Below are 26,927 nucleotides of genomic sequence, written 5' to 3' on the forward strand. Positions count from 1 at the left end.
ACTCAAAAATTTAGCTTATTTGGAAAGCACCACCAACAAACCTATCACTTAAGTTGCAAACAACACAATATATTTTTTTCGAACACTCCTAGAACACGTGGGCATAGTAGTTTTCCGTTTTCTATGTAAGCAGATTTTCTATGAATATTTTTAGGCGTACTACACAAAGGACGCTAGGCATAAATGGGTTAAGGGGGAAAGATTTACAGACCGGAAATAAAGGAAGTTTTCCTTTAGCCAGCAAGCTGGTGGGATAAGCTGTCTCCAATGGTACTTGAGGCTTAGGGAAGGCCAGATGGACTGGTACCCACAGGAAGGTGGAGGAGAAACAAGTTTATTATTCATTTATTTATTTAATTTTTTCTGTTACAGTAAAAAGCCTGTCTTCCTTGACCTATATGGCCAATACTAATATCCAATGAAATGTCCTATACAGGTGATTATCTGTATATGTGCTTTTCTGTAGATGTCTATACACTGAAGAAAGGTGTGCTATAAGCACATTATTTGCATAGCAGACTATTAGACAATAAGTTTGCTTCCACAAAAAAAAAGCACCCATACATATCCATATGTATATGTGGATCCACACACACATATCCATACGTAAAAATTATACATATGGATATGTGTGTGGGTGGGAAATTACTATAATATGTTAAAGGAGTCAAAAATTCCAATAAGTTTGAATGTCAATAGCACAAGATTCGTCAAATGAGTTGGATTTTAATAAAACACACAGAAAAGAAAAATCAATAATGAATGAATAATAAATAAATAAACAAATATGGATGTGCATACAATATTTAATGTAATATTAATAGTAACCCATATAAAGCAATAAAAGTCAAATTTTCAATGCATACCTTGTAATTTTGGATCCTCTCGTTTCCGCTTGATTAGATAATTTAACTGTTGTACTAACTCATACACATGTTCACATGCTTTTACAGGATTTTTAATGAACTGCAATGCATTCTGTATAGAACGTGCATGTGTGGAATTCAGCTGGAATAAAATTAATATTTATTAAACATTTTTTCTAGTTATTAATTCACTGAAAAATTACATTAGGTAACCTTCAGCTTATTTCAAAATGAATTTTCAAATTTATTTTAAAACAGATTTTAACTAGACTCTTTCATCACCTAGTGCAATACTAACAATTCACTTATTGGAGGTTTGAAATGATGCTAACCATGTTTAGTCTCCAAACATCCTCCAGTATGAGTCATGTCTTTGAGGCTATAACAAGATATAATATTCCTAACACTTAGAGGGTATACAGTTTTAAAATGTTTCTCACTCAAGCCATTAGATAGCCCACTGGACAAAACCTAGTCATAACTCCCTAGGTAGTATCCAGATCAGTTACTGCACAATCTCTCTGCCATTACTCTGCCAGTTTGGGGAGTCTGTATGTAGGTAAGAGCATTATTTGCACTGCTGAGGCAATGTTATGTCAAGGAGCATGGTATATTGTTGTTGCCTGTAGGCCATATCTAAATATTACATCAATTCATACAATATGCTCCCAACTTTTAACCCATCTACAACAATTCATCATTAACAATCAAACAAAGAAAACACATTTATCTGCAAAAAGATCTAAATTTCCCAAAAACTCTCGAATATACGCAGTTATAGCTCCCATTTCAATGTCCATTTACAACCTGCTTACAATCTGCCAATCCCCAATTTCTTTCAAAAAAATCAAAAAATACAGATTCTGTGAGAAAATCCCCATTTTCTGATGGAATCTTTTTTATCAAATGCCTCCATGACTCATTTTATGAGTCCTTTTGCTTCAAAGATTGTATTTATGCATATGTACACTCTGCTTTTACTTCATCTACTTATGGAAGGTGTGATGTCAAAATTTGCAGATGACATGAGAGTCATTAATGTTCAGTGCCAAGGAGTGCTTCTTCAGGATAACTTGAAAAGGCTTCAAGGATGGTCAGAAAAGTGGCAACTATGTTTTAATGCAGCAAAATTCAAGGTTTTGCACTTGGGAAACAGCAACCCCAAAATAACTTATACACTTGGTGGGGTTCAATTAAAAACATTAGAGGAAGAAAGGGATCTGGAAGTTATGATATGAGCAGATGTAAAGTTCTCTGAGCAATGTAAACAGGCAGCCAGGAAAGCACTATGGCGTCCTATTGATGATTTATCAAATATAATCCCACTGTATAAGGCAATTGTAAGACCACACTTTTAAATCAATGTCTTTTTTTTTTTTTTTATGAGATCTCTAAGTATTGGAGACCTCATTTAAAAGGATGTTGAGCTTCTTGAAAGGATGTGAAGATGAGCAAGCTGTATAGTGGGATTGGGCAACCATACAGGAAAGACTTCAATTACATGGGCTACAGAGCTTGGCAACTAGGCACCTTGGAGGGGATCTTATTGAGGTCTATAAGGCTCTGAGAGGAAATAGGGAAAGTAAAATGAATGAAGGTGAATTTTTCACTGTTATAAAGGATTGCAGAACTAGCTGTCATAAATTCAAATTACAGGGTAAGAGGTTTAGAATGAATTGTAAGAAGTTTTCTTTTAGCCAGCAAGTTACTGATTACCAGAACAAGATGCCTCCACAGGTAGTTGAGGCTGAGAGTTTGAAGCAATTCAAAGGTCAACTGGACACTTACCTATGTGAGGAGGGAAGCATATAATTGGTCTCTTTTCTTTCTACTTTTTATATCTCCCTTTACCTTTTTATTATTTTGTTATTATTGTTGATTATTATTAGTCTTTTTTATTTAATTTTACATTATTTCTGTTTTATTTATTATTATTTTTTTATATTGGCCAGCACAGCAAAAGTCTATGGCTTCCATGCACTATATGACAACTGTATATCAAAGACTAAATGCACAAGGCATAATTCCATATGGGTTTAAATTAACTTTATAATATCAGTGTAGATACACCATAGTTAACCCATAAAATTAAACTACACATGTAGTGTAAAGGCATCGTTTTAATTATATCTCATATTGTGGTTACTTTCACAATGAGATACCAGGCATTGCACTACTTTGAATAAGTAACGCTTCTCTAGTAGAGAAGACTACTGTTACTTATTCTCAGTGGGCACCACCCACACAGCACCGTTTCAAAGCTTATTGGCATATCATCGGTGGGTGGGCAGGTACCCTGGTAATGTAAACATGCCATCACAGTTGAAGTTAATTCCACAATATGAGAGATGCCAAATGTTGAACAAAGGGATATTGTATTTAAAGACAAATGCACAAGGCATAATTTCATATGGGTTTAAATTAACTATATAATATCAGCGTATATACAACTACTTCTTTGCAACTGTGATGGCATGTTTGCATTACCAGGGTACCTGCCACCCACCGATGAAAGGTCAACAAGCTTTGAAACAGTGCTGTCTAAGTGGTATTGCCCACTGAGAATAAGTAACAGTAGCCTTTCTAACAGAGAAGCATTACTTATTCGAAGTAGTGCAATACTGGTACTCATTGTGAAAATAGCCATAATGAGATATAATTAAAACAATGCCTTTACGTATGTAGTTTAATTTTATGGGTTAACTATGGTGTATCTATGCTGATATATTATATACTATATGGCTAATACTGATATTAATAGTAATACTGAATGCATCACAAATAGCAAACTACTAGAAAAAACTTATCTGTGAAAAAGATCTAAAAACCCCAAAACTTCCTTATTCATTTCACAAAACATACATAACATCAGTTTTCCAATTTCAGCAATATCAATTTCCACCTATAATCTGCCAAACCCCACTTTTTAACAGAGTCTCAATTATTATTTGCCTCAACCATTACAAAGGAGGACCTTGGTAACTTGTGAGGCATGTGCATATGAACATTCCATGTCATATACTTTCTAATTTGGGATCATCTCCTCTGGCTGAATATTTCTTTACCCTATCCTGTCAAATTCATCTGCTGCTTCTATTGTTCTCTCAACTCCAGTAAGCACTCTGAACTCTTTGAAACCTGACAAATAATTCTTTCAAGTATTATTTGAGGGGAAAAAAATTAGTGGTCCTCTAGGACTTCATATCACAACTTGTCAATGGTCCCTTCTCCAAAGGAGTCTCTCTCTTCTCTCATGGTGATTCTCTCTTCATATTGACGTTACATGAATGCAAGACAGAATGATCTACATGATTACCATTCTTCTTTTCCTTGCTTGAATTCCAATTTTAAATCATCCAATCATAATGTCTGTTTAGATTGTGTCAGTGAAATTATTCTTGTGAGGATAATACTTTATTCTGCATTCCACCCAAAAGATTCTCCTTTATCTTGACCATGGTTTTGAAATAAATGCACTAAGGCTGTTCAAGATAAGAATGCAGCATATTGCAAATCTCATTTCCTGCTTACACTATTTGCTACCAATTTCTTAAATGCTGATCTCCAGGTAATTCTCCAGTGGGGCAAAGACAACTCAGTTGATTTCAATCCTTCTAAAACTCAGTCTCGTCTTATATCTCGCAAAAAGGATTCTTCTGCTCCTATTCTTATCTTTAGTGACACTCCGATTTCTAGGCAAGTTGATACATCTCTTCTGGGGGATTACCCTGACTTCTAATCTCTCTTGGCACAAGCACATTACAAATATTGCTACCTGTGCATCTAAAACACTTGGTTTTCGCTTTCGCTCTCAGCGTTACTTTTCTTCCAAACAGCTGTTCAACTGTGTACAAATCGCAAATCCGCCCTACCATGGAATATTGTTACCACATCTGGGGCAGTGCCCCAGGAAGTTTTATTTTAACCAGCGACTTATAAATTACTGGAATAAGTTACCTATATGGGTGGGAGAGGCTGACAGTGTTGAGAAATTCAAAGGTTAGCTGGTAATTACCTACGGAGATCTGCAGATTTACTTAACAAGTATAGGTCAATGTTGCAAAAAAGTCATGAATTATGGTTAAATTTGAAAGTGTCTGCAATTCTGCCCAGACACGATAGCAGGGTGTACATGATGAGAGCCTTGTCAATCAATTCGGCCCTGGAGGAAATGTGCAAGGCTCAAGGGGTAAAATTGTTTTCAGCCTTGACTGTGCTTGCTAACAGAAGAGACTGCTTCTAGAAGAGACTAAATAGAAAGGGTGCAAGAATATTTGCTGATGCTATCGAGGCAGTGTTAGGTGGGTCAGAAAACTGCTAGCTTGGGGGGGGGGGGATTCACAGACTAAAAGGTTAAAAGTAGCCACAGGCAGAGGTGTAGGTGATTCTTGCACTGCTTCTATTGGAAGATGCAGCAGTGTGGAGCAAGCGGCGTTTGGGGATTTAGGGACAGATGGCAGTCATCATGAAATAGGTGGGTATATGGGATGTGTTGGGGTGAATAGGAATAGGTGCATGTATGCTTGCATGTATACCAATGCTAGAATTATAGTAAATAAATTTGATGAATTTGAAGTGTTGGTCAAGACATCAAAGGCGGATATTGTTGGGATAGCAGGGATGTGGTGTCACACAGATATAAGAAAAACCGAACTGGAATTTGGGCAGTACAATGTGTACAGAAAGGATAGACAGGATAGGAAGGGAGGTGTTCTGCTGTTAATTAATAAAAACATAAAATCAAAAGAAGTGCATCCAGTTGATATAGCTTAATAGTGCACTGTTGAGTCAGTTTGGTGTGAAATAAGCACTGTGAAAGTAAAAATAAGATTGGAGTGTGTTATACGCCTAATGACTTGATTGAGTACAATGAACCATCGTACAGAGAAATAGAGTGGGCTAATAAATCAGAATGTATAATAATGCCAGATTTCAACTTCCCAGATATAGACTGGAACTTATGGGTTGGTCACTCGCACACAAGTAAGACTTTTGTGGATTTATTGGATGATTGTTTTCTGCAGCAGCATGTTCGAGAGGCAACCAGAGGAAGTAATAGTAGTAGTGGCATGTGAGGCAAGAAAGCAAGTGTATGAGCTTATGCAACATCAGCAAAAAAAAAAACAAAAAAAAAAACACACCATTCCCTCCAAATGTCTGTCCAGTTCCTCCTTAAATTTATTCAACCTATCAACTTCCACATCGACAGATTGAAGTTTGTTCCAGCAATTCACCATCTGCCGGCTAAAGGCAAATTACCACACATCTATTCTACATCTGTCTTTTCTTAATTTGAATTAATGCTACCTTAGGTTCGTTATCTGAACAAGTGGAAGGATCCCATCAGAATTCAGCGTGCTACACCCATTCAAGGCCTTATACACCTCAATCAGATCACCGTGCAGGTGCCTAGCCTCCAGCCACTGCAATTTACAGAACTTAAGCCTCTCTTCGTAAGAGGATCTTGTTGCCCTTCTCTGTACACGCTCAAGCAAATCGACATCCTTCCGAAAACGAGGCCTCCAGACCTGTACGCAGTACTCAAGGCATGGCCTAACCATTGCCTTATACAGAGGGACAATCACCTCCTTTTCCCTGCTAGCAAAATTCCTATATATCATTGACAAAACCACATGACCTGCCCTGGCAGCCTGTCTACATTGCTCAGAAAACTTCAAATCTGATTGCACTATTACTCCCAGGTCTTTTTCGTTTTCTACCACCATAAGTATAGTACCACACACTTGGTACTTTTCTCTCGGGTTACTTATACCCATATGCAGTACTTTGCATTTGTCAAGGTTAAACTTCAGTTACCACTTCTTAGCCCATCTGCCCAAATTATCTAGATCCTGTTGCAGCAGCACACTGCCATTACTGTCATTAACAACCCTGCCAACCTTTGTATCATCTGCAAACTTCGACACTAAGCCTGATATACCTTCATCAATATCATTGATAAATATACAAAACAACAGTGGACCCAACACCAAACCCTGTGGGACTCCACTAATAACATTATTATTCCACGAAGAGCAGCACCCACTGATTACCACCCTGTCTTCTATCACTTAACCATCCTTTTATCCATTGTAGCAACTTACCCTTAATACCACTCTGATCCGATTTGTACAATAGTCTTCCATCTGCAACAGTGTCAAAAGCTTTCCTGAAATCCAAATCCAGGCATACCTCGAATAACGAATAGGATGTGTTCCACAAAATTACTTCGCTAAGCGAAACTTCGTTTTCAGATGTAAAAATACTATGGCCAGAATAGGGATACGTTCCTACGTAAAGAAAATGAAAAGCTTTTTTTTCGAACAAAGAAAAGTTTTATTAAATAAACAGTCAACTTACATACAAAGTGAAATCACATTTTAAAATATGAGTCTAAAGTTGATTGCTTATGCTTTTTTTCTCTTTCATTTAACAATTGCCTATACGGAGTTATTGCATTTAACACTGATCGCTTAACAACAAAACTTCTTCCTAAATCAGGATCATTTTCACTAAAAAAATTTAAAACGTTTTCAATGTCATTTAAGCACCTTTTTAAATCTTTGGTTGTTAACACTTTTTCGGCAGGAACTTCTTTAACTTCGTCTTCATTATCTTTGTCTTCGTTGCTAACAAGGTTTTCTAAATCTTCCACTGAAAAACCATCATCTTCTGCATTCAATAAATTTCTAACATCCTCTTCATCGACATTTTCGAAACCTATTGATTGAGCCATCTGGATAACTTCATTTCTAATTTCTTGGATGTTATTTTCTTCTTCTAGTACAACTTCTGGCCATATTTTGCGCCAAACTCCATGTAAGCATTTCTTAGTGACTTCTTTCCAAGAACTATCAATGTTTTCAATTGCGTTATTAATGGTGTAGTTTTTCCAAAAAGTTTTAACTGTCATTTCCTCTTTATCCTCTAGTTCAGTTAAATTGCTTAATGTTCGACGCAGATAATAAGCTTTAAATGATGCTATTACTCCCTGATCCAATGGTTGAAGCAGGGAAGTTGTGTTTGCTGGAAGAAACACAACTTTGACAGGAATGCATGTGTCCAACGTGTTAAGATCAGTAGGATGTCCCGGAGCATTGTCTAACAACAAAAGAGCTTTTTCTTCAAAGTTGTTTTTTTGACAATACCGTTTTACTTCAGGACAAAAGTGGTTAACAAACCAATCAGTAAATAACTCCTTGGTAACCCACGCTTTTCTATTTGCTTTCCGTATTACAGGTAAATTCATTTTTATGTTACCGTTTAACGCCCTCGGATTTTCTGAATGGTAAACTAATAACAATTTTAATTTATAATCGCCAGAGGCATTTGATCCAAAGAGTAACGTTAAACGGTCTTTGGCTGCTTTGAACCCAGCAGCTGATTGTTCTTCAATAGAAATGAAGCTTTTTGTTGATAGCCGTTTCCAGAACAAACCACTTTCGTCAACATTGAACACCAAATTTGGTGGAAAATTTTCACGTTCAATTATTTCCTTTAGTTTTTCTGGAAACTTCTCCTGTTAATTTTACACTATGAATCCTGGCCTGTTTTTTAAATTTCTCGAACCAACCACGAGAAGCCCCAAAGGTTTCCGTAATTTCTTCAGTTTGTTTAGATTTCAGGTGATTAAACTGGAATATTTTATGTTAAATGGGGCTTGAAACTGCGGACTTCGTTATATCGAAGCTTCGTTATCAGAGGTAACGTTAACCGAGGTATGCCTGTATATGATATCAAAATTATTTTTTGCATCCAGTTCCTTTGTAATCACATCATAATAACCAATCAAATTTGTCAGACAAGACTTTCCCTTAACAATCCCATGCTGCAGTCTTGTCTAGATGATTCTGCAATGCATCTTTAACCAGTGACTCCATTATTTTACCCGGAACAGAAGTTAAACTAACTGGTCTGTAATTACTTGTGTCATCCTTCGATCTCCCTTTGTGAATTGGGGATACATTTGCACATCTCCAGTCTGTGGGAACCTCCCCTGAGTCCAAGGATGCTCTCATAATTATGGCTAAGGGTTTGCTTAGTTGCTTTGCTGCCTCCTTTAATATAACTGGATAGATGCCATCCACCCCAGGTGCCTTTCTTAGGTTTAACTTCAACAATTTCTCCTCCACTTTGTTCTCAGTTATTACAAAATCATTAAGCGCCCTCTTACAATTTGATAACCTTGTGGCATTTTCAAACCTTAATAACTCCTCGTGTGAATGTAGATGCAAAATACTCATTGTTTGTTTGCTATCTGAGCAGGATCATCAACAGTCGAACCATCGATGTCAAGTGGACCAATCAGATTCATCCCCTTCCTTTTAGAGTTTATATAAGTAAAGAAATCCTTGCTGTTTTTCTTAGCATCTTTTGCCAACGATTTCTCATAATCGGCCTTCGCCTGCCTAACCTCCTTTATGACCTGATTACAGACTAGCTTATATCTGCCATAGGCTTCTGAGTTGCTTGATAATTTATATGCACCCCATGCATTTTTCTTTTCTCTTACGAGTCTTATTAGTTCATTTGATAACCATTTAGGCCTAAACCTTGAACAATATTTCTTAATAGGTATGAAACTTTTAGTAGCATCCACAATTAATTCCTTGAATGCTTCCCACTTAGAATTTACTGTTGGTAACATCGTCAGTTGCTCCCACTGTACAGAATTTAAAAACTGTCTGAGACCACTGTACTCACCTTTACAGAAGCAAAAACCCTTTCCTTTACCCCTGATGGTAATTATATCTTTAAGTAAATCCCACATCAGTACACTGTGATCACTGCCACCTAGTGGTTCCTTTTTCTGCAAATTCTTAATACACGAATGATCACTGCTGATAACCAGATCAAGAGTACAGTCTGTCCTCGTATAGAACGATAGTTGTGTTCCTAGAAACCCTCGTGCAATGCAAAATCGTGCAATATAAACAACAAGCCCTATGGGAAAAGTGGGGTTAGGTGCCGACCACTCAAGATTGAACACACATTTGGAACCAAAACATTACCAAACAATAAATAATCGGGTAATTTTAATCGTTATAAAATATGCAAGTATTTTATAACGATTAAAATACGTAATAAAAAATATATAATATATTTATTGTATTATAATAAAGTATTTTTACGAATAAAATACGTATTTTATTCGTAAAAAATTTATTATATTAAATAAAATAGTGGTAATAAAATACAAATAAAATGCTTACGTATTTTATTACGACTATTACGTAATCAAATATTGCTAATGCTTCTGCTTCTATCGTAAGCAAACTTGTTTTTTGTTTGATTTTCTATCCAAACAGATTACAGCCATTCCATCTCTTCCAATTCTTGTGTCTTAATCTAATGGCTTTTAATTACACTTTGAGTTGTTCCCGTTATGAAAGTTGTTTTTATTTTCTCAGCATTCTTTGTAATTCTCGGCATTGCCTCATTTAGGTCTGTAGCACGTGCAATATCACACGGTCTTTCATTTCGCTCAAAGCATTTCACAATTTCATATTTTTTCTCTATCGACAGAGGCGGACTGGCCATAAGCCTTACCCAGGAAATTCCGGTGGGCCGGAGGCCGGTGTGATTTTGGTCATAAACCGTAGTATGAAGCCACTAAAAATTTTCCCGGGTAAGAATTTTTTTGATCCAGTCCACCTCTGTTTATCGATATTGCTTTGTTTTTTTCTCTCTGAATCTGCAGTGCCTTCGCCAGTACGCTTCATTTTCACACCTTTTAAGTATTTTACTAATTTTTAGGGAATAAAGTGCAATTACAAAACGAGGAGGCACGCTTAATACACATAAAGAATGCTGGGCGCGTATAGCAATTGAATAAACAACACCGTAAAGGCCGAGATACACTATTAACACCCCACATTTTAATAAAGCATATTTCTGGGGGTTACTACCATAAAACAATAAAATCAATTTCCAGTTTCGTTTCTGCTAGTGGAATCTGTTATAAACTGGTAGTAAACTCCATCTAATTGCATTTGCGATTATATCGATAGCTGTAATTGTGTTGGTTTTTATGTTATTATGGTTAAATGTTTTTCCCCTTCACTGATATAAAACACATAAATACATTTTCAGAATCTTCATTCCTATCGTGTTGTGTTCGGTTGGGGTGATTCCACGTTTGACTGCCATTTCTTGTAAACACAAAGGCGAATCGTGCATAAGCGAATTCGGTTCGTGTTATATAAGATATCGTTCCCCTATTTATAAATTGTGTATGATCGAATTCGTGTAATGTAAACACGTGTTATACGAGGACTGACTGTATTACTCTCTGGTTGCCTCTCGAACATGCTGCTGCAGAAAACAATCATCCAATAAGTCCACAAAAGTCTGACTAGTGTGTGAATGACCAACCCACAAGTTCCAGTCAATATCTGGGAAGTTAAAATACCCCCTTAATAAGACATTCTGATTTACTAGCCCACTCTATTAATCTGTACAATTGTTCATCGTACTCATTGGAGTCATTAGTCGTATAACACACTCCTACTCTTATTTTTGCTTTCGCAGTGCTTATGTCACACCAAACTGACTCAACAGTGCATTGTTCATCTATATCAACTGGGTGCACTTCTTTTGATTTTATGTTTTTCTTAATTAGCAGTATAACACCTCCTTATCTTCCTATCCTGTTTATCCTTTCTGTACACATTGTACTCCCAAATTCCAGCTCTGCATTCCTTATATCTGGGTGACACCATGTCTCTGCTATCCCAATAATATCCACCTTTGATGTCTTGACCAACACTTCAAATTCATGAAATTTATTTACTATACTTCTAGCATTGGTATACATGCAAGCATACATGCACCTATTCCTAGTTACCCCAACACATCCCATATACCCACCTATTTCATGATGACTGCCGTCGGTCCCTAAAACCCCCAACACCCCTCGCTCAAAGTCGCTACTTATTCTGATAGAGGTTGTGCAAAAATCACCTTCACCTCTGCCTGCGGCTACTGTTAAACTATTAGTCCTTGTATCTCCCCAAGCTAGCAGTTTTCTGAGCCACCTATGACTGCTTCGATAGCATCAGCAAATATTCTTGCACCCTTTCTATTTAAGTGTATCCTCCCATCCCTGTAGAAGCAGTCTCACCTGTTAACAAGTGCAGACCAGGCTGAAAAAATTTCTACTCCTTGAGCCTTGCACAATCTATCCAGGGCCATATTGATCAACAAGGCTCTCATCATATACTCCCTCCTATCATGTCTGGGCAGAATTGCAGACACTTTCAAATTCAACCTTAATTCATGGCTTTTGTTCAACAGCGATCTGTACTTTTTAAGTAATTCTGCCGGTCTCCTACTCTTAATATCATTAGTGCCAACGTGTACAACTATATCACCTTTTGTGCCCTTAAAAGATGATCTCTGCTCTACAACGTCATCAACCTTTGCCCCTGGCAGACATACTCTGGTCCTGTTCTACCTATCCTTTTTACAAAGCATGTTCCCCATTTCCCTGACAATAGAGTCACCAACAACTACTAGTTACTGTGGGACCAGCGTATTCTGCCTTGGGGGTTGCTGCTGTGACGCGCGATGACCAAGTGCAAGCTCTGGCATTGATGTGGGCAGCTGAGAGCTTGATGGGCCCCTCAATTTAGATCCTTCGAGAGCATCCACCCTGTCCTTCTAGCTCTCATATAGGCCCATAACAATGCTGAGTTGTCGCCTGATTTTCTTACACTCCTTACATCGCGCGCACACACGCACACACACACACACACACACACACACACAAAGCCATCCCCCATGGCAATATCATGTTCTGTTTCAGAGAGTTCAGCAAACATTTCACAAGTTGCACATTTTTTTAGGCTGTGATGCGTTGGAGAATCGCCCCCCTCACTTCTCCCCCGAGTCACAGCACTCCTACCACTTTGTGACCGTTGCTCTGCTGCTCTAGTCATGTTCTGTTTCAGTGAGTTCAGCAAACATTTCACAAGTTGCACATTTTTTTAGGCTGTGATGCGTTGGAGAATCGCCCCCCCCTCAGTTCTCCCCCGAGTCACAGCACTCCTACCACTTTGTAACCGTTGCTCTGCTGCTCTAGTCTGGGGCATGATATTTTAAATTAATAAGATCAATAAATTTAATTAATCAAATGTCAATACTACACTATCTAATAGAAACAGTGATGCGTATTACGCTATATCACTATACGTTAGAGCTACCTAGTTAACACAATCAAAAATTTGAATTCCCTACCACTCTATACAAAAACAATGGCTGCAAGATTAGAAGGAAATAACAGTTTTACGTATATTAAGTAGTAATCTACAAAAACTCTTTATCTAAATTAAAAAATAAAAATAAAGTACAATATAAAATAACAATTAGGTAAATAAAAAGGCAAACACTTATCGCTTTTTCGGAGCTTCTAATTCACAGCTGTAATTTTTAAAGAGTCAGCGCCCTCTTTTAATACTCTTGATCTGGTTATGAGCCGTGATAATTCACATATTAAGAATTTGCAGATAAAGGAACCATTAGGTGGCAGTGATCACAGTGTACTGATGTGGGATTTACTTAAAGATATAATTATCATCAGGAGTAAAGGAAGGGGTTTATCCTTCCTTAAAGGTGACTACAGTGGTCTCAGACAGTTTTTAAATTGTATACAGTAGGACCAAGTGATGATGTTACCAACAGCAAATTCTAAGTGGGAAGCATTCAAGGAATTAATAATGGAAGCTACTAAACGTTTCATACCTATTAAGAAATATTGTTCAAGGTTTAGGCCAAAATGGTTGTCAAATGAACGAATGAGACTCATGGCAGAGAAGAAATATGCATGGGATGCATATAAATTATCAGAAGACACAGAAGACTATGATATATATAAGCTAGTCTGTAATCAAGTCACAAAAGAGGTTAGGCAGGCGAAGGCAAATTACGAGAAATCTTTGGCAAAGGATGCTAAGAAAAACAGCAAGGATTTCTTTACTTATATAAACTCTAAAAGGAAGGGGATGAATCTGATTGGTCCACTTGATATCGATGGTTCAACTGTTGATGATCCTACTCAGATAGAAAACATACTGAATGAGTATTTTGCATCTACATTCACACGAGGAGTTATTAAGGTTTGAAAATGCCTCAAGGTTATCAAATTGTAAGAGGGCGCTTAATCATTTTGTAATAACTGAGAACAAAGTGGAGGAGAAATTGTTGAAGTTAAACCTAAGAAAGGCACCTGGGGTGGATGGGATCTATCCAGTTATATTAAAGGAGGCGGCAAATCAACTAAGCAAACCCTTAGCCATAACTATGAGAGCATCTCCACGGACTGCAGATGTGTCCCCAATTCACAAAGGGGAATCAAAGGGTGACACGAGTAATTACAGACCAGTTAGTTTAACTTCTGTTCCAGATAAAATAATGGAGTCACTGGTTAAAGATGCACTGCAGGATCATCTAGACAAGACTGCAGCAATAATTCAGACACAGCATGGGTTTGTTAAGGGAAAGTCTTGTCTGACAAATCTGATTGGTTATTATGATGTAGTTACAAAGGAACTGGATGCAAAAAATAATTTTGATATCCTATACTTGGATTTCAGGAAAGCTTTTGACACTGTTGCGGATGGAAGGCTACTGTACAAATTGGAGCAGAATGGTATTAAGGGTAAGTTGCTACAATGGATAAAAGGATGGTTGAGTGGGAGAAGACAGAGGGTGGTAATCAATGGGTGCTGCTCTTCATGGACTAACGTTATTAGTGGAGTCCCACAGGGTTTGGTGTTGGGTCCACTTTTGTTTTGTATATTTATCAGTGATATTGATGAGGTATATCAAGCTTAGTATCGAAGTTTGCAGGTGATACAAAGGTTGGCAGGGTTGTTAATGACAGTAATGGCAGTATGTTACTGCAAGAGGATCTAGAAAATTTGGGCAGATGGGCTGAGAAGTGGCAAATGAAGTGTAACATTGAAAAATGCAAAGTACTGCATATGGGTAGAAGTAACTCCAGAGAAACATACGAAGTGTGTGGTACTACACTTAAGGTGGTAGAAAATGAAAAACACCTGGGAGTAATTGTGCAGTCAGATATGAAGTTTTCTGAGCAATGCAGACAAGCTGCCAGAGCAGATAATGGGGTTTTGTCAATGATATACAGAAATTTTGCTAGCAGGGAAAAGAAGGTGATTATCCCTCTGTATAAGGCAATGGTCAGGCCACGCCTTGAGTACTGCGTACAGGTCTGGAGGCCTTATTTTAGGAAGGATGTAGATTTGCTTGAGCGTGTACAGAGAAGGGCAACAGATTGGTGAGGGGAATGAAGGGATCCTTTTACCAGGAGAGGCTTAACTTCTGCAAATTGTAGCAGCTGGAGACTAGGCACCTGCGAGGTGATCTGATTGAGGTGTATAAGGCCTTGAATGGGTTGAGCACGCTGAATTCTGATGGGATTCTTCCACTTGTTCAGATTACGAACCTAAGAAGGCATAAATTGAAATTGAGGAATGACAGATGTAGATAGATGTGCAGAAGTTTGCCTTTAGGCAGCGGGTGGTTAATTGCTGGAACAAACTTCCATTTGTGCTTGTGGAAGTTAATAGGTTAAATAAATTTAAGGAGGAACTGGACAAATATTTAGAGGGGATTGTTTGGTAATTTTTTTTTTTTTTTTTGGCTGATGCTGCATAAGCTCATACACTTGCTTTCTTGCATCACATGCTACTACTACTGCTACGGGGGAGGAGAGAAATGCATAGGTTGTCTGTTTCATTTTCTCTTATTAATTAATTATTATTATTTTTTAAAGTTTCTTCTTCTTATTATTATTATTTTATTTAATTTTTGCTATTTTATTTACTTTTTGTTATTTTATTTTATTATTATTATATATATATTTTTTTTTTTTGGCTGGTGCAGCAGGCTTCCTTGCATCATGTGGCCATTGCTAATACTAATAGTAATTGATTAAAAAAGAACCCCGGGGGCTCACATCTGGTGAGTATGGGCTTGGCTCACCCAGGGTCCTGAGCTGGATATCATCATTCTTCTGTTTCTTGATGATTCCTTTCTACTTTTGACTCTCTCTCTCTCTCTCTCTCTCTCTCTCAGGGTGACTCGTGAATTTTTTTTTGCGTCTATCCACATAGTGCAGCGAAAGCTTCAGGCTTCCTTGCACTATGTGGCTAATGATAATAATAATAATAAAATAATTGACAAGTGGTCATGGAGGATACACATCACTGTTTTAGCTAATTCTTCACCTCTACACATTATGATTTTTTTTTTTTTTTAGGAGCATTAGCAACTAAGGCCATATTGCTCCGGGATATGCGGTGGTCATTTCGTGACCTTTCCGCATCCTTCGTATTTGGTGGTGACGGGCTCGAACCCCGGTCTAATCAAGAAGCGTGTGCTACGCACTGCTGCTCCTTCCCACCTGGCTACGGAGGCGCCTACACATTATGATTACACCATTCTTTATTACAAATTCATATAGGAAATAAAATTCATTAGAAATGAGTAAATTAAAGAAAAAAAAATAATAAAAATATAGTTAAAAAGAACATACTTTTTCAAAGTCCTCCAATGTAAATTCTCTATCTACTTGCATTGCATCATGTAACTTTTGCTTTACCCTGTGGGAAAAAAATCATAAATAGAAATCACATATACAGAAAACTGGTTGCTTCCATTTTATAAACTAAGGAGGTAAAAACTATCAGGCTATGAAAAAGAACTAAAAGTTCATCACAGCATAATATGGTAGGCGTAACCAATTCAGGCTATTGTAATTATTCTTTGCTCTTCAAGCATTAGCTTTATAAACTTGCTTTTTTGCATCATATGCCACTACTGCTGCTACTACTAATAATAATAAAATGGAAGTGTAAAATTTTAAAACTGTTAGTAAAATAAATTTGCAAATAATATTCTTTAACACATCCGGGAGTAATGACCTCTGTAAAGGCCGACAGTTTGGGGAAATTCAAAGGTAATCTGGATAGTACTTTCGGGTAAGGGAAGTGCATAGGATGATAGGTTTAATTTCCTTTTTATTTATTTTTTATTTTATTTATTTTTATTTTATTAATTATTATTATTTAGTTATTTATTTATTCATTTTTTGTTTTTATCATTGTTTTGTTCGGATTTTTTTTTTTTTTTTTTTGGCTGGTGCAGCATAAGCCATAGGCTTTCTTGCACCATCGGCCGTTACTAATACTATACAGATGTGAGATATGTTAAATTGAAGAGCTGTTTGGATTTTCAAACATTGGCATTACATTTAAAAGAAACAAGCAAATTGATTTATTCAGGCAGAGGGGGAAAAATGAACAGACTTTCTGCATGAGTGAGGATAACATGCCTAGAACTGCCAGCTTGTTTGGCTTATTTAGGATTGCTCTTATTAGAAGTTTGTTTTCTTGAGTTCATCAATTTAACTTCTTCCAAAACTTTTAAGTCATGAACTGGATTCGAACACAAGTGAGAGCGACTCATTAATGATTGCATGTTGCATTATGCAATTCAGTCTCTGAAAACTGCTCATGTCGCTTTTCTGAGCACTTATAACCTCTTCTTTAAATGGATTTCTCTAAGGCTGCCACTGTTTTACCAGTCCGATTACAGAATTAATCATCATCATCCTTTCAAGGATTTAGCATTAGCATTAGTAGAGGCATTTGATGCAAGAAAGCAAGCTTATGCAGCATCAGCCAAAAAAAAAAAAAAAAAACCACTTCCACTTCACCCCTCTGTTCGTTCAAAATACCTGTCCAGCTGAGCCTTAAACTTATTTAGGCTATCAACCTCCACCACAAGGGATGGAAGTCTGTTCCACCAACCAACCACCCGCTGGCTAAAGGCAAATTTCCGCACGTCTATCCTACATCTGTCTTTCCTCAATTTGAATTTATGCCCTCTCAGGTGATTTTTCTGAGCTAGAGGAAGAATCCCATCAGCATTGAGCATGCTTAAACCATTCAAGGATTTATACACCTCTATGAGATCACCTCGCTTGGTGCCTAGTCTCCAGACACTGTAATTTGCAAAACTTAAGCCTTTCTTCGTAAGAGCACCCCTTTGTTCCATTCACTAATCTTGTTTCCCTTCTCTGTACTCTTTCCAGCAGCTCTACATCCTTCTTGAAATGAGGCCTCCAGACCTGTATACAGTACTCTAGGTGTGGCCTGACCATCGCCTTATACAATGGAATAATCACCTCCTTATCAATGCTGGAAAAATTCCTGTATATCATTGACAATACTCCATGAGCTACTCTTGCAGCCCGTCTGCACTGCTCAGAGAACTTCATATCTGCCTGCACAACCACCCCCAAGTCCCTTTCATTCTCTACCACTGTCAGTGTTGTACCACAGAGTTGATACATTGCTCTGGGGTTGCTGTTTCCCATGTGTAGTACTTTACATTTGTCAATGTTAAACTTCATTTGCCACCTCTCAGCCCATCTGCTCAACCTTTCCAGATCCTGTTGCAGCAGCATAGTGCCAGTAGTGTCCTTGACAACCCTGCCAACCTTTGTATTGTCTGCAAACTTGGACATTAAGCCCGATATACCATCATCAATATCATTTATAAATACAGAAAACAATAATGGACCCAACACTGAGCCCTGAGGGACTCCACTAATAACATCAGTCCACGATGAGCAGTGTCCATTGATTACCACTCTCTGTCTTCTCCCCCTCAACCACCCCTTTATCCATAGCAGCAATTTGCCTCCAATGTCACACTGCTCCAATTTGTGTAGCAGTCTTCCATGTGCAACAGTATCAAAAGCCTTTCTAAGATCCAAGTATATAATATCAAAGTTATTCCCTGCATCCAGTTCTTTTGTGACTGCATTATAGTATCCAATCAAGTTGGTCAGGCAAGACTTCCCCTTAACAAAACCACGCTGTGTCTGAGCTACAACTGAAGTCTTGTCTAAATGATCCTGCAGTGCTTCTTTAACCAGTGCCTCCATTAATTTTCCTGGAACAGAAGTTAAGCTCACAGGTCTATAATTACTTGTGTCAGCCTTTGATCCTCCTTTGTGAATTGGGGTCACATTTGCACATTTCCAGTCTATGGGTACCTCCCCTGAGTCCAAGGAAGCTCTCATAATTATGGCTAAGGGTTTGCTTACTTCCTTTGCTGCCTCCTTTAATATAACTGGATAGATCCCATCCACCCCGGGTGCCTTTCTTGTGTTTATCTTCAACAGTTTCTCCTCCACTTTACTCCCAGTTATTTCAAGATTCTGTAGCTTACTGCTAGAGTTGAATACACTTCTGGCATTCCCCTCGCTGAATAACTCCTCATATGTGAATGTCGATGCAAAATATTCATTTAGTTTGTTAGCTACCTGAGCAGGATCATCAACACTTGACCCATCAATATCAAGTGGACCAATCTGATTCATCCCCTTCCTTTTAGAGTTTACATAAGTAAAGAACTCTTTGCTGTTTTTCTTTGCATCCCTTGCCAAGGATTTCTCGTAATCTGCCTTCAGCTGCCTAACCTCCTTTGTAACTTGGTTGCATATCAACTTGTATCTATCATAGGCTTCTGTGTCACGTGTTAATTTGTATGTATCCCATGCATTTTTCTTCTCTGCCATATGCCTCATTAGTTCATCTGACATCCATTTTGGCCTAAACCTTGAACAATATTGCTTAGTTGGTATGTAAAGCCTAGTAGCTTCCAAGATAAGTTCTTTGAATGCTTTCCATTTTGAATTTGCTGTTGGTAACATCATCAGTTGGTCCCACTGTATAGAATTTAAATACTGTCTCAGTCCATCGTAGTCGCCTTTACGGAAGCAATAACCCTTCCCTTTACCCCTAATGGTAGTTACCTCTTTGAGTAAATCCCACTTCAGCACACTGTGATCACTGCCACCTAGTGGTTCATTTATCTGCAGATTCTTAATGCATGAAGAATCACTGCTGATAATCAAATCAAGAGTATTACTCCCTCTAGTTGCCTCCCGAACATGCTGATGTAGAAAACAATCATCCAATAAATCCACAAAAGCCCTGCTAGTGTGTGAGTAACCAGCCCCCAAAATCCAGTCAATATCTGGGAAATTAAAATCTCCCATTATAAGACACTCTGATTTACTGGCCCACTCTATTTCCCTGTACAGTTCCTTATTATACTCATCAGAGTCATTAGGCCTATAGCACACTCCTACTCTCAATTTTGATCTCCCAATGTTTATGTCACACCAAACTGACTCCACACTGCACTGTCCAGCGATGTCGACTGGCTTCACTTCCTTGGTTTTTATGTGTTTCTTAACTAATAGCATAACACCTCCCCCCTTCCTATCCTGTCTATCCTTTCTGTAGACGTTGTACTCCCCAAACTGCAGTTCCGCATCCCTTATATCTGTGTGACACCACGTCTCTGATATCCCAACAATATCTGCCTTCGGTGTTTTGAGCAATACCTCAAATTCATCAAATTTATTTACTAAACTCCTAGCATTGGTGTACACGCAAGTATACCTGCACCTGTTTCTATTCTTAGCTACCCTAACACAACCCATGTGTTTACTTGTACCGCAATGGCTCCCAGCAGTCTCTGAAATACCATACATCTTGTTTTTCAGGCTTCTGCTCATTCTAATAGAAGCAGTGCAAGAATCTCTTTCACCTCTGCCAGTGGCTACTGTCAATCTATTGGTCTTCTCCCCCCAAGCTAGCAGTTTTCCGACCCACCTAACACTGCCTCGATAGCATCAGCAAATATTCTTGCACCCTTTCTATTTAAGTGTATCCCATCCCTGTAGAAGCAATCTCTCCTGTTAACAAGTACAGTCCAGGATGAAAAAAATTCTACCCCTTGAGCCTTGCACAATCTTTCCAGGGCCGAATTGATCGACAAGGCTCTCATCATATACTCCCTCCTATCATGTCTGGGCAGAATTGCAGACACTGCAATTCTACAATTCTGCAATTCTGGGCAGAATTGCAGACATTTAGGCTGGATAGCCTATTCTGGTCTCAGTCCATCTTTTCCTTTTCTTCAAGCATCCTGGATCTCTTTTTTTAACTGATCGATATTTCATAATCTTCTTTGGTAATCTTGCTAGACTCATCCTATCCAAACGATTAATCCATTTTCCTCTATATTTGTATATTCTATCTATTATTGGATCAATACCTAATTCTTTAAGAACATCAGAACTTTCCTTCTTATCTAAAAAATATAGCCACAGGTTCGGCGAATAAATTTCATTTCAGAACTTTCAATCCTTTTCTCATTTTTTTGATTTAATTATCCATGTTTCACTTCCATAAAGTGGATCTTGTTATCACCTTACAAGATTTTTATCCTTGTATGCTTTTGAATTCTATTCGGTTTTAGGTTATTGTTAATTAAACCTGTAACTTTTAGAAAACTGAAAAGTTTTAATTCTAAATCTTTTTCTTTGACATAAAAAAGATAACATCCAAGATCCTTAAATGAATTTACTTGTTTCACAGGATGGTATTTTCTATTACTATTTGTTTCTGATTGAATAATTACCTTTAAATGCCATAACTTTAGTCTTTTCATTTGAAATTTCCAATCAAAATGTTTTGGCAATATTGTTTAAGGTAAAAATTGATCTTTGAGTTGTATTCATTCTGAGCTATTATTATTTGATCGTCCGCAAATAATAAAGTATTTCATTTAGTTACTCGATCAATTTTAAAACCACAATTGATAGTATTCTTCCATTCTTTGACTATTGCATTTATATAAATATTAAACAATGATGGTGACATCGAGCATCCTTGAACTCCTTGATTGACTGATTTCCATTCAGTTATCCAGAGTTAAACTTTATTGAAATTCTGTTATTATGACAGACATCCATTATAGCATTTAATAATTGATTAGGAATATTGAATTGTTTTAAAATTTCCCATAATCTTCCTCTAGAGACCACATCAAAAGCTTTCCTGAAATTAATAAATGCAAAATGTATTTCAATATTATATTCTCTGTTTTTCTCTATTAAAATTTGTAATGTAAAAACTGGGTCAATATAGGATCTTTGTCTAAATCCATTTTGTTCTTCATATAATGATGGATCAATATATTTCCATAATTTTGCTGACAATAGTGCATATAATTTATATCCAACATTTAAAAAGCTTATTCCTCTGAAATTCTCACAAGATTTGTCCCCCTTTTTTAAATATAGAAATGACAGGGGCATTTTTCCAGCTTGATGGACTTGTTCCTTGGTTCCGAACTAAGTTATAGAATCTTAACAGGCATCTATGGAAATTATTACCAGCATATTTTATTAATTCCATGTTAATATTGTCTTCACCTGAAGACTTTCCAGATTTATTGTTATTCAAAGCAGCTTTAAATTCTCATAAAGATATATCTTCTCTATCCATATTTTCATTTGGTGATATTTTATACAAGTAAGTATCAATTTCTGTCCATAAATTTTGGAAGTAATCTTTTTTTTAATTATTTGAAGCTCGGTATTTTCTTTAATGTCCTTATTTAAAGATGGCGCTGGCTCTCTTTGAAAATTATAGGCTCTGAAAAAGCAATAAGTGTTTGCCGTTTTATTTACCTAATTGTTATTTTATATTGTACTTTATAAGTAGCCTTATAGCTCTAGTTACGCTGGTTATTTTTAATTTTAATTTAGATAAGAGTTTTTGTTGATTACTACTTAATATAATATATGTAAAGCCGTTGTTTCTTTCGAATCTTGAAGTCATTGGTTTTGTATAGAGAGTGGTAGGGAATTAAAATTTTTAATTGTGGTAACTAGGTTCTAACATAAAATTATATAGCGTAATACGCATCACTGCATTTAGGATTCTATTATATAGTGTAGTATTGACAATTAATTAAATTTATTGATCTTATTAATTTAAAATATCATGCCCCAGACGAGAGCAGCAAAGCAACAGGCACAAAGTGGCAGGAGTGCTGTGACTCAGGGGGAGAACTGAGGGGGGCAATTCTCTAACACATCACAGCCTAAAAAAATGTGCAACTTGTGAAATGTTTGCCAAACTCTCTGGAACAGAACACGATCTAGCGAAGGAGGATGTCTTTGTGTGTGCCAGGTGCAGTAAGTGGCTAGAAGTTAGGCGTCAACTCAGCATTCTAATGGGCATCTACGAGAACTTGAGGTGCAGGGTAGATGCCCTCGAAGAAATTAATATGAGGGGCCTGTCAAGCTCTCAGCTGTCCAACTCAATGCCAAAGCTTACTCATGTGCATCAGGCAACACAGTGGCAATCTCCAAGGCAGAATGTGCTGGTCCCAAAGGAACTAGTTATTGTTGGTGACTCTACTGTCAGTGAGACGGGTAATATATTGTGTAAAAAGGATAGATGGAACAGGACCAGGGTATTTCTGCCAGGGGAAAAAGTTGATGATGTTGTGAAGCATATACCATCTTTTAAGGGTATAAAGGGTGATTTGTTGTACACGGCATGAATGACATTAGGAGTAGGAGATCTGTAGATTTACTTAAAAAGTATAGGTCAATGTTGCAAAAAAGCAATACTATCCAGACACGATAGGAGGGAGTACATGATGAGAGCCTTTTCAATCAATTCGGCCCTGGAGGAAACATGCAAGGCTCATGGGGTAGAATTGTTTCTAGCATGGTCTGTGCTTGTCAACAGGAGAGAGTGCTTCTACAGGGATGGGATACACTTAAATAGAAAGGGTGCAAGAATATTTGCTGATGCTATCGAGGCAGTGTTAGGTGGATCGGAAAACAGCTAGCTTGGGGGGGATTCAGAGACTAATAGGTTAAAAGTAGCCGCATGCAGAGGTGAAGTTGATTCTTATGCATGACTTCTATTAGAATAAGCAGCGGCCTGGAGCGAGGGGAGGGGTACTGGTGGTTTCAGGGACTGATGGCAGTCATCATGCAAGTATACATACATACTTGCATATATACCAATGCTAGAAATATAGTAAATAAATTATTATGCTACAGATATTAGGAATGCAGAATTGGAATTTGGAGAGTACAATGTGTACAGAAAGGATAAGAAGGGAGGAGGAGTTATGCTGTTAATTAAGAAAAACAAAAAAAAGGGCATCCAGTTGATAAAAATGGACGGTGCACTGGTGTGTCAGTTTGGTGTGAAATAAGCACTGCGAAAGCAAAAATAAGAGTAGGAGTGTGTTCTAGGCCTAATGACTTGAATGAGTACAATGAACAATTGTATAGAGAAATAGAGTGGGCTAGTAAATCAGAATGTATTATAATGGAAGATTTTAACTTCCCAGATATTAACTGGAACTTGTGAGTTGGTCACTCGCACACAAGTAAGACTTTTGTGGGTTAACTCCAAACATATCAAGTTCCAAACATGTTTTACCAACATGTTTTTACATGGCATGACAAGGTGGGTAACTCACACCTGCCATGTATTTATATTTTGTTACAGAAAAATAACTTGAATACTTATAATAGAATGTTTGAAATCATGAAGCTGTTGGTTCCAAATCTGGTGCCTCAAAAGGTTTTAGTGGATTTTGAGAAGGCTTGCATGAATGCAGTGAGGATTGCCTTTCACATGCTGAGGTCAAAGGGTGCTATTTCCATCTGTGTCAGTCTCATCAGGAAACTCAGCAATGTTAGCTTGAAGACTGAATCTGAAACTGATATAAATATAAAACTCAAGCTGAAGACTCATGCTGCATTAACCTTTGTCCCAGTCCATGATGTGAGAAGTGTCTTTGATGAGCTTGCCACCCATTTCCAGATGAAGATAGTATAATGAGGTGCTCATGTACTTCTTTTCCACAAACATTGAGGGTACCACAGGTAGAGATCCCCAGTTTCTAATAAGACTATGGAATCATCATCATGCAGATCTTGAATGGTCGCCTAAAACTGCAAACCTGTGAGGGATTTCACAATGCACTTAATTCCATATTCCACTGCAGTCATCCCAGCGTGTGGTTTTTGTTTGGACTGAAGAGGGACCTGGCTTGACACAAATTGATACTGGCTAATGCTTAGGCAGGTCCATCTAGAGGTGAAAAAGAGAAGATATGATGCACTGCATGACTTGGTTGCAGCTCTTGTGCAGGAATATGAGCAGGTAGAAGACAAACTGAAATACTTGCATGGATTGGCGAACATACAGTAATGAAAAAAATTCTATTCAAATCCTTGGCAAAAAAATAAATCACTGAAATATGTCTGAATTAGTTGTTTCTTGATAAAAAACCAAAGTGTTGACTGTTCACTTTGTAAGACAGAGAAAAAATAATTTATTTTTATAAATAAAATAAAAGGCTTTAGTTGCAATAAAACCAGAGCATTTTATTTTCTGTAATTTCCCTTACAAACATTTACATCCAAATATTCTACTTTATATTAAAATCAAAAGTTTTATATCAAAAGTTATATAAAAATGAATTGTATAAAAGTAGAAATAAAATATATAAATTCAACATTTTGTTGTGTTTTGAAATATGAAATAATTTGTTTTTTGTAAACTAAAAATAATGTGAGCGTTTATCCGTGTGAGCAATTTTCCGCGTGGGTATTTTTCATATGCACATTTATCTGGTCATCAATATTTTATTTATATATAAAAATAATAATATATATACTGTGTGTATATATATATGCAGGGTTATTCACTACCAGTGCGACAAACTTGCAGGAGGTGTAGGGGGCACAAAGACGAATTGGAATCACATAGCATTGCAGGGTCCAAAATGCCTTCGTCATGCGGTAGAGGACTTTGAATGCGAGGTCGTGTGAACAGCGATCCCGCTGGAAGTCAGCATTTGTGAACTGGTTCCTGAGGCAGTAGGATGGATGAGTATTCAAACGTTGAACTGGCCGACATGCACCTCGAGTATGGAGCTGCGGACTGTAACGAGCGCACCACTCTGCACTTGTACCAGGAACATTTCCCGCACAGGCGTGCTCCTCATCATATGATTTTCGCATGTGTGCACAGAAGGTTACATGAGACTGGTTGTTTCACGAGAGGTACCATGAATCGAGAGCGAACGACGAGGATGCCAGACAACGAGGAGAATGTCCTACGTCTTGCAGAAGGCAATCCGAGTACGAGTACTCGAGCGATAGGCCAACGATTGGGTATTTCCCAATCCACTGTATGGAGGATACTGTCAACAAACCAAATGAGTTCATACCATCTGCAACGCGTCCAATCATTGGAGCCTGCGGATTATCCACTCCGGAGGATTTTTGCTACTTGGTTTCTTCAACAGAAACGGTTGGCAAATGCTGACTTCCAGCGGGATCGCTGTTCACGCGACCTCCCTTTCAACGTCCTCTACCGCATGACGAAGGCATTTCAGACCCTGCAATGCTATGTGATTCCAATTCATCTTTGTGCCTCCTACACCTCCTGCAAGTTTGTCGCACTGGTAGTAAATCACCCTGTATAATGTTTTGTTTGTAGAATAAATAAAGTGTCTGTGAAAATGGAAATGAAAAGTACACAAGGTTCCAGAACTAAGGGAAGTTTAAGGGATAGTAGAAAGTGGAAGTGAAGTAGTGGTTAAACAGGTGAAAGAATTTGAAAAACTTAGCGCAAAAATTAACTGGGACTGAGGGGAAAAAAAGGAATATATAAGTAAATAAATAAATAACGGTATATTTAGATATGGGAGGGCAATTTTAGCAAGGGGTCGAATCAGGGGATGGCAAATATGCAAAAACTGAATATAGTAGATGAAAATAGCCAGGAAATTCATCAGGGGAACTACTCCTGACCATGTATCAGGCACTGTTTTCAAACTTGTTTGTAGTATTAGAAAAAGGGGGGGGGGCAAATATGCGGCCTTTTATTGTAATACTAGTAGACAAGGTAGTCCCTACACAGTGTAAAAAATATAAATTAAAATAAATACAAATTTACAAAAGTGTAATGTGGAATATAATACAAATGTATGTGAAGTTTTTTTTTTGTTAGTTGTTGGCGCATCGGCTTCTGTGGCCATATTGCACCTTCTACTCTGATCCAAGCCTGAGGCGGGATTCGAACCCGTGACTTTTGGGTTGCCAGGCAGGCACCCAACCGGCTG

The 26,927-nt window shown here is 37.6% G+C and overlaps 1 protein-coding gene across 1 annotated transcript in view; it reads right to left on the reverse strand.

Moving 5' to 3' along the window:
* l(1)G0196 (inositol hexakisphosphate and diphosphoinositol-pentakisphosphate kinase) overlaps positions 1-26,927 on the reverse strand; it is an 832,616-nt gene that overhangs the window by 298,439 nt on the left and 507,250 nt on the right. The window contains exons 18-19 of the mRNA XM_090381508.1: positions 16,426-16,492; positions 867-1,008 (exon numbers count right to left, since the gene is read on the reverse strand). Of these exons, the coding sequence (XP_090237634.1) occupies positions 867-1,008; positions 16,426-16,492 (209 nt within the window). The remainder of the gene's footprint in view (positions 1-866; positions 1,009-16,425; positions 16,493-26,927) is intronic.

The sequence above is a fragment of the Mastigoproctus giganteus genome, chromosome 9, assembly GCF_048544385.1.
Source record: "Mastigoproctus giganteus isolate SK-2022 chromosome 9, ASM4854438v1, whole genome shotgun sequence".
Classification (NCBI taxonomy): Eukaryota; Metazoa; Arthropoda; class Arachnida; order Uropygi; family Thelyphonidae; genus Mastigoproctus; species Mastigoproctus giganteus.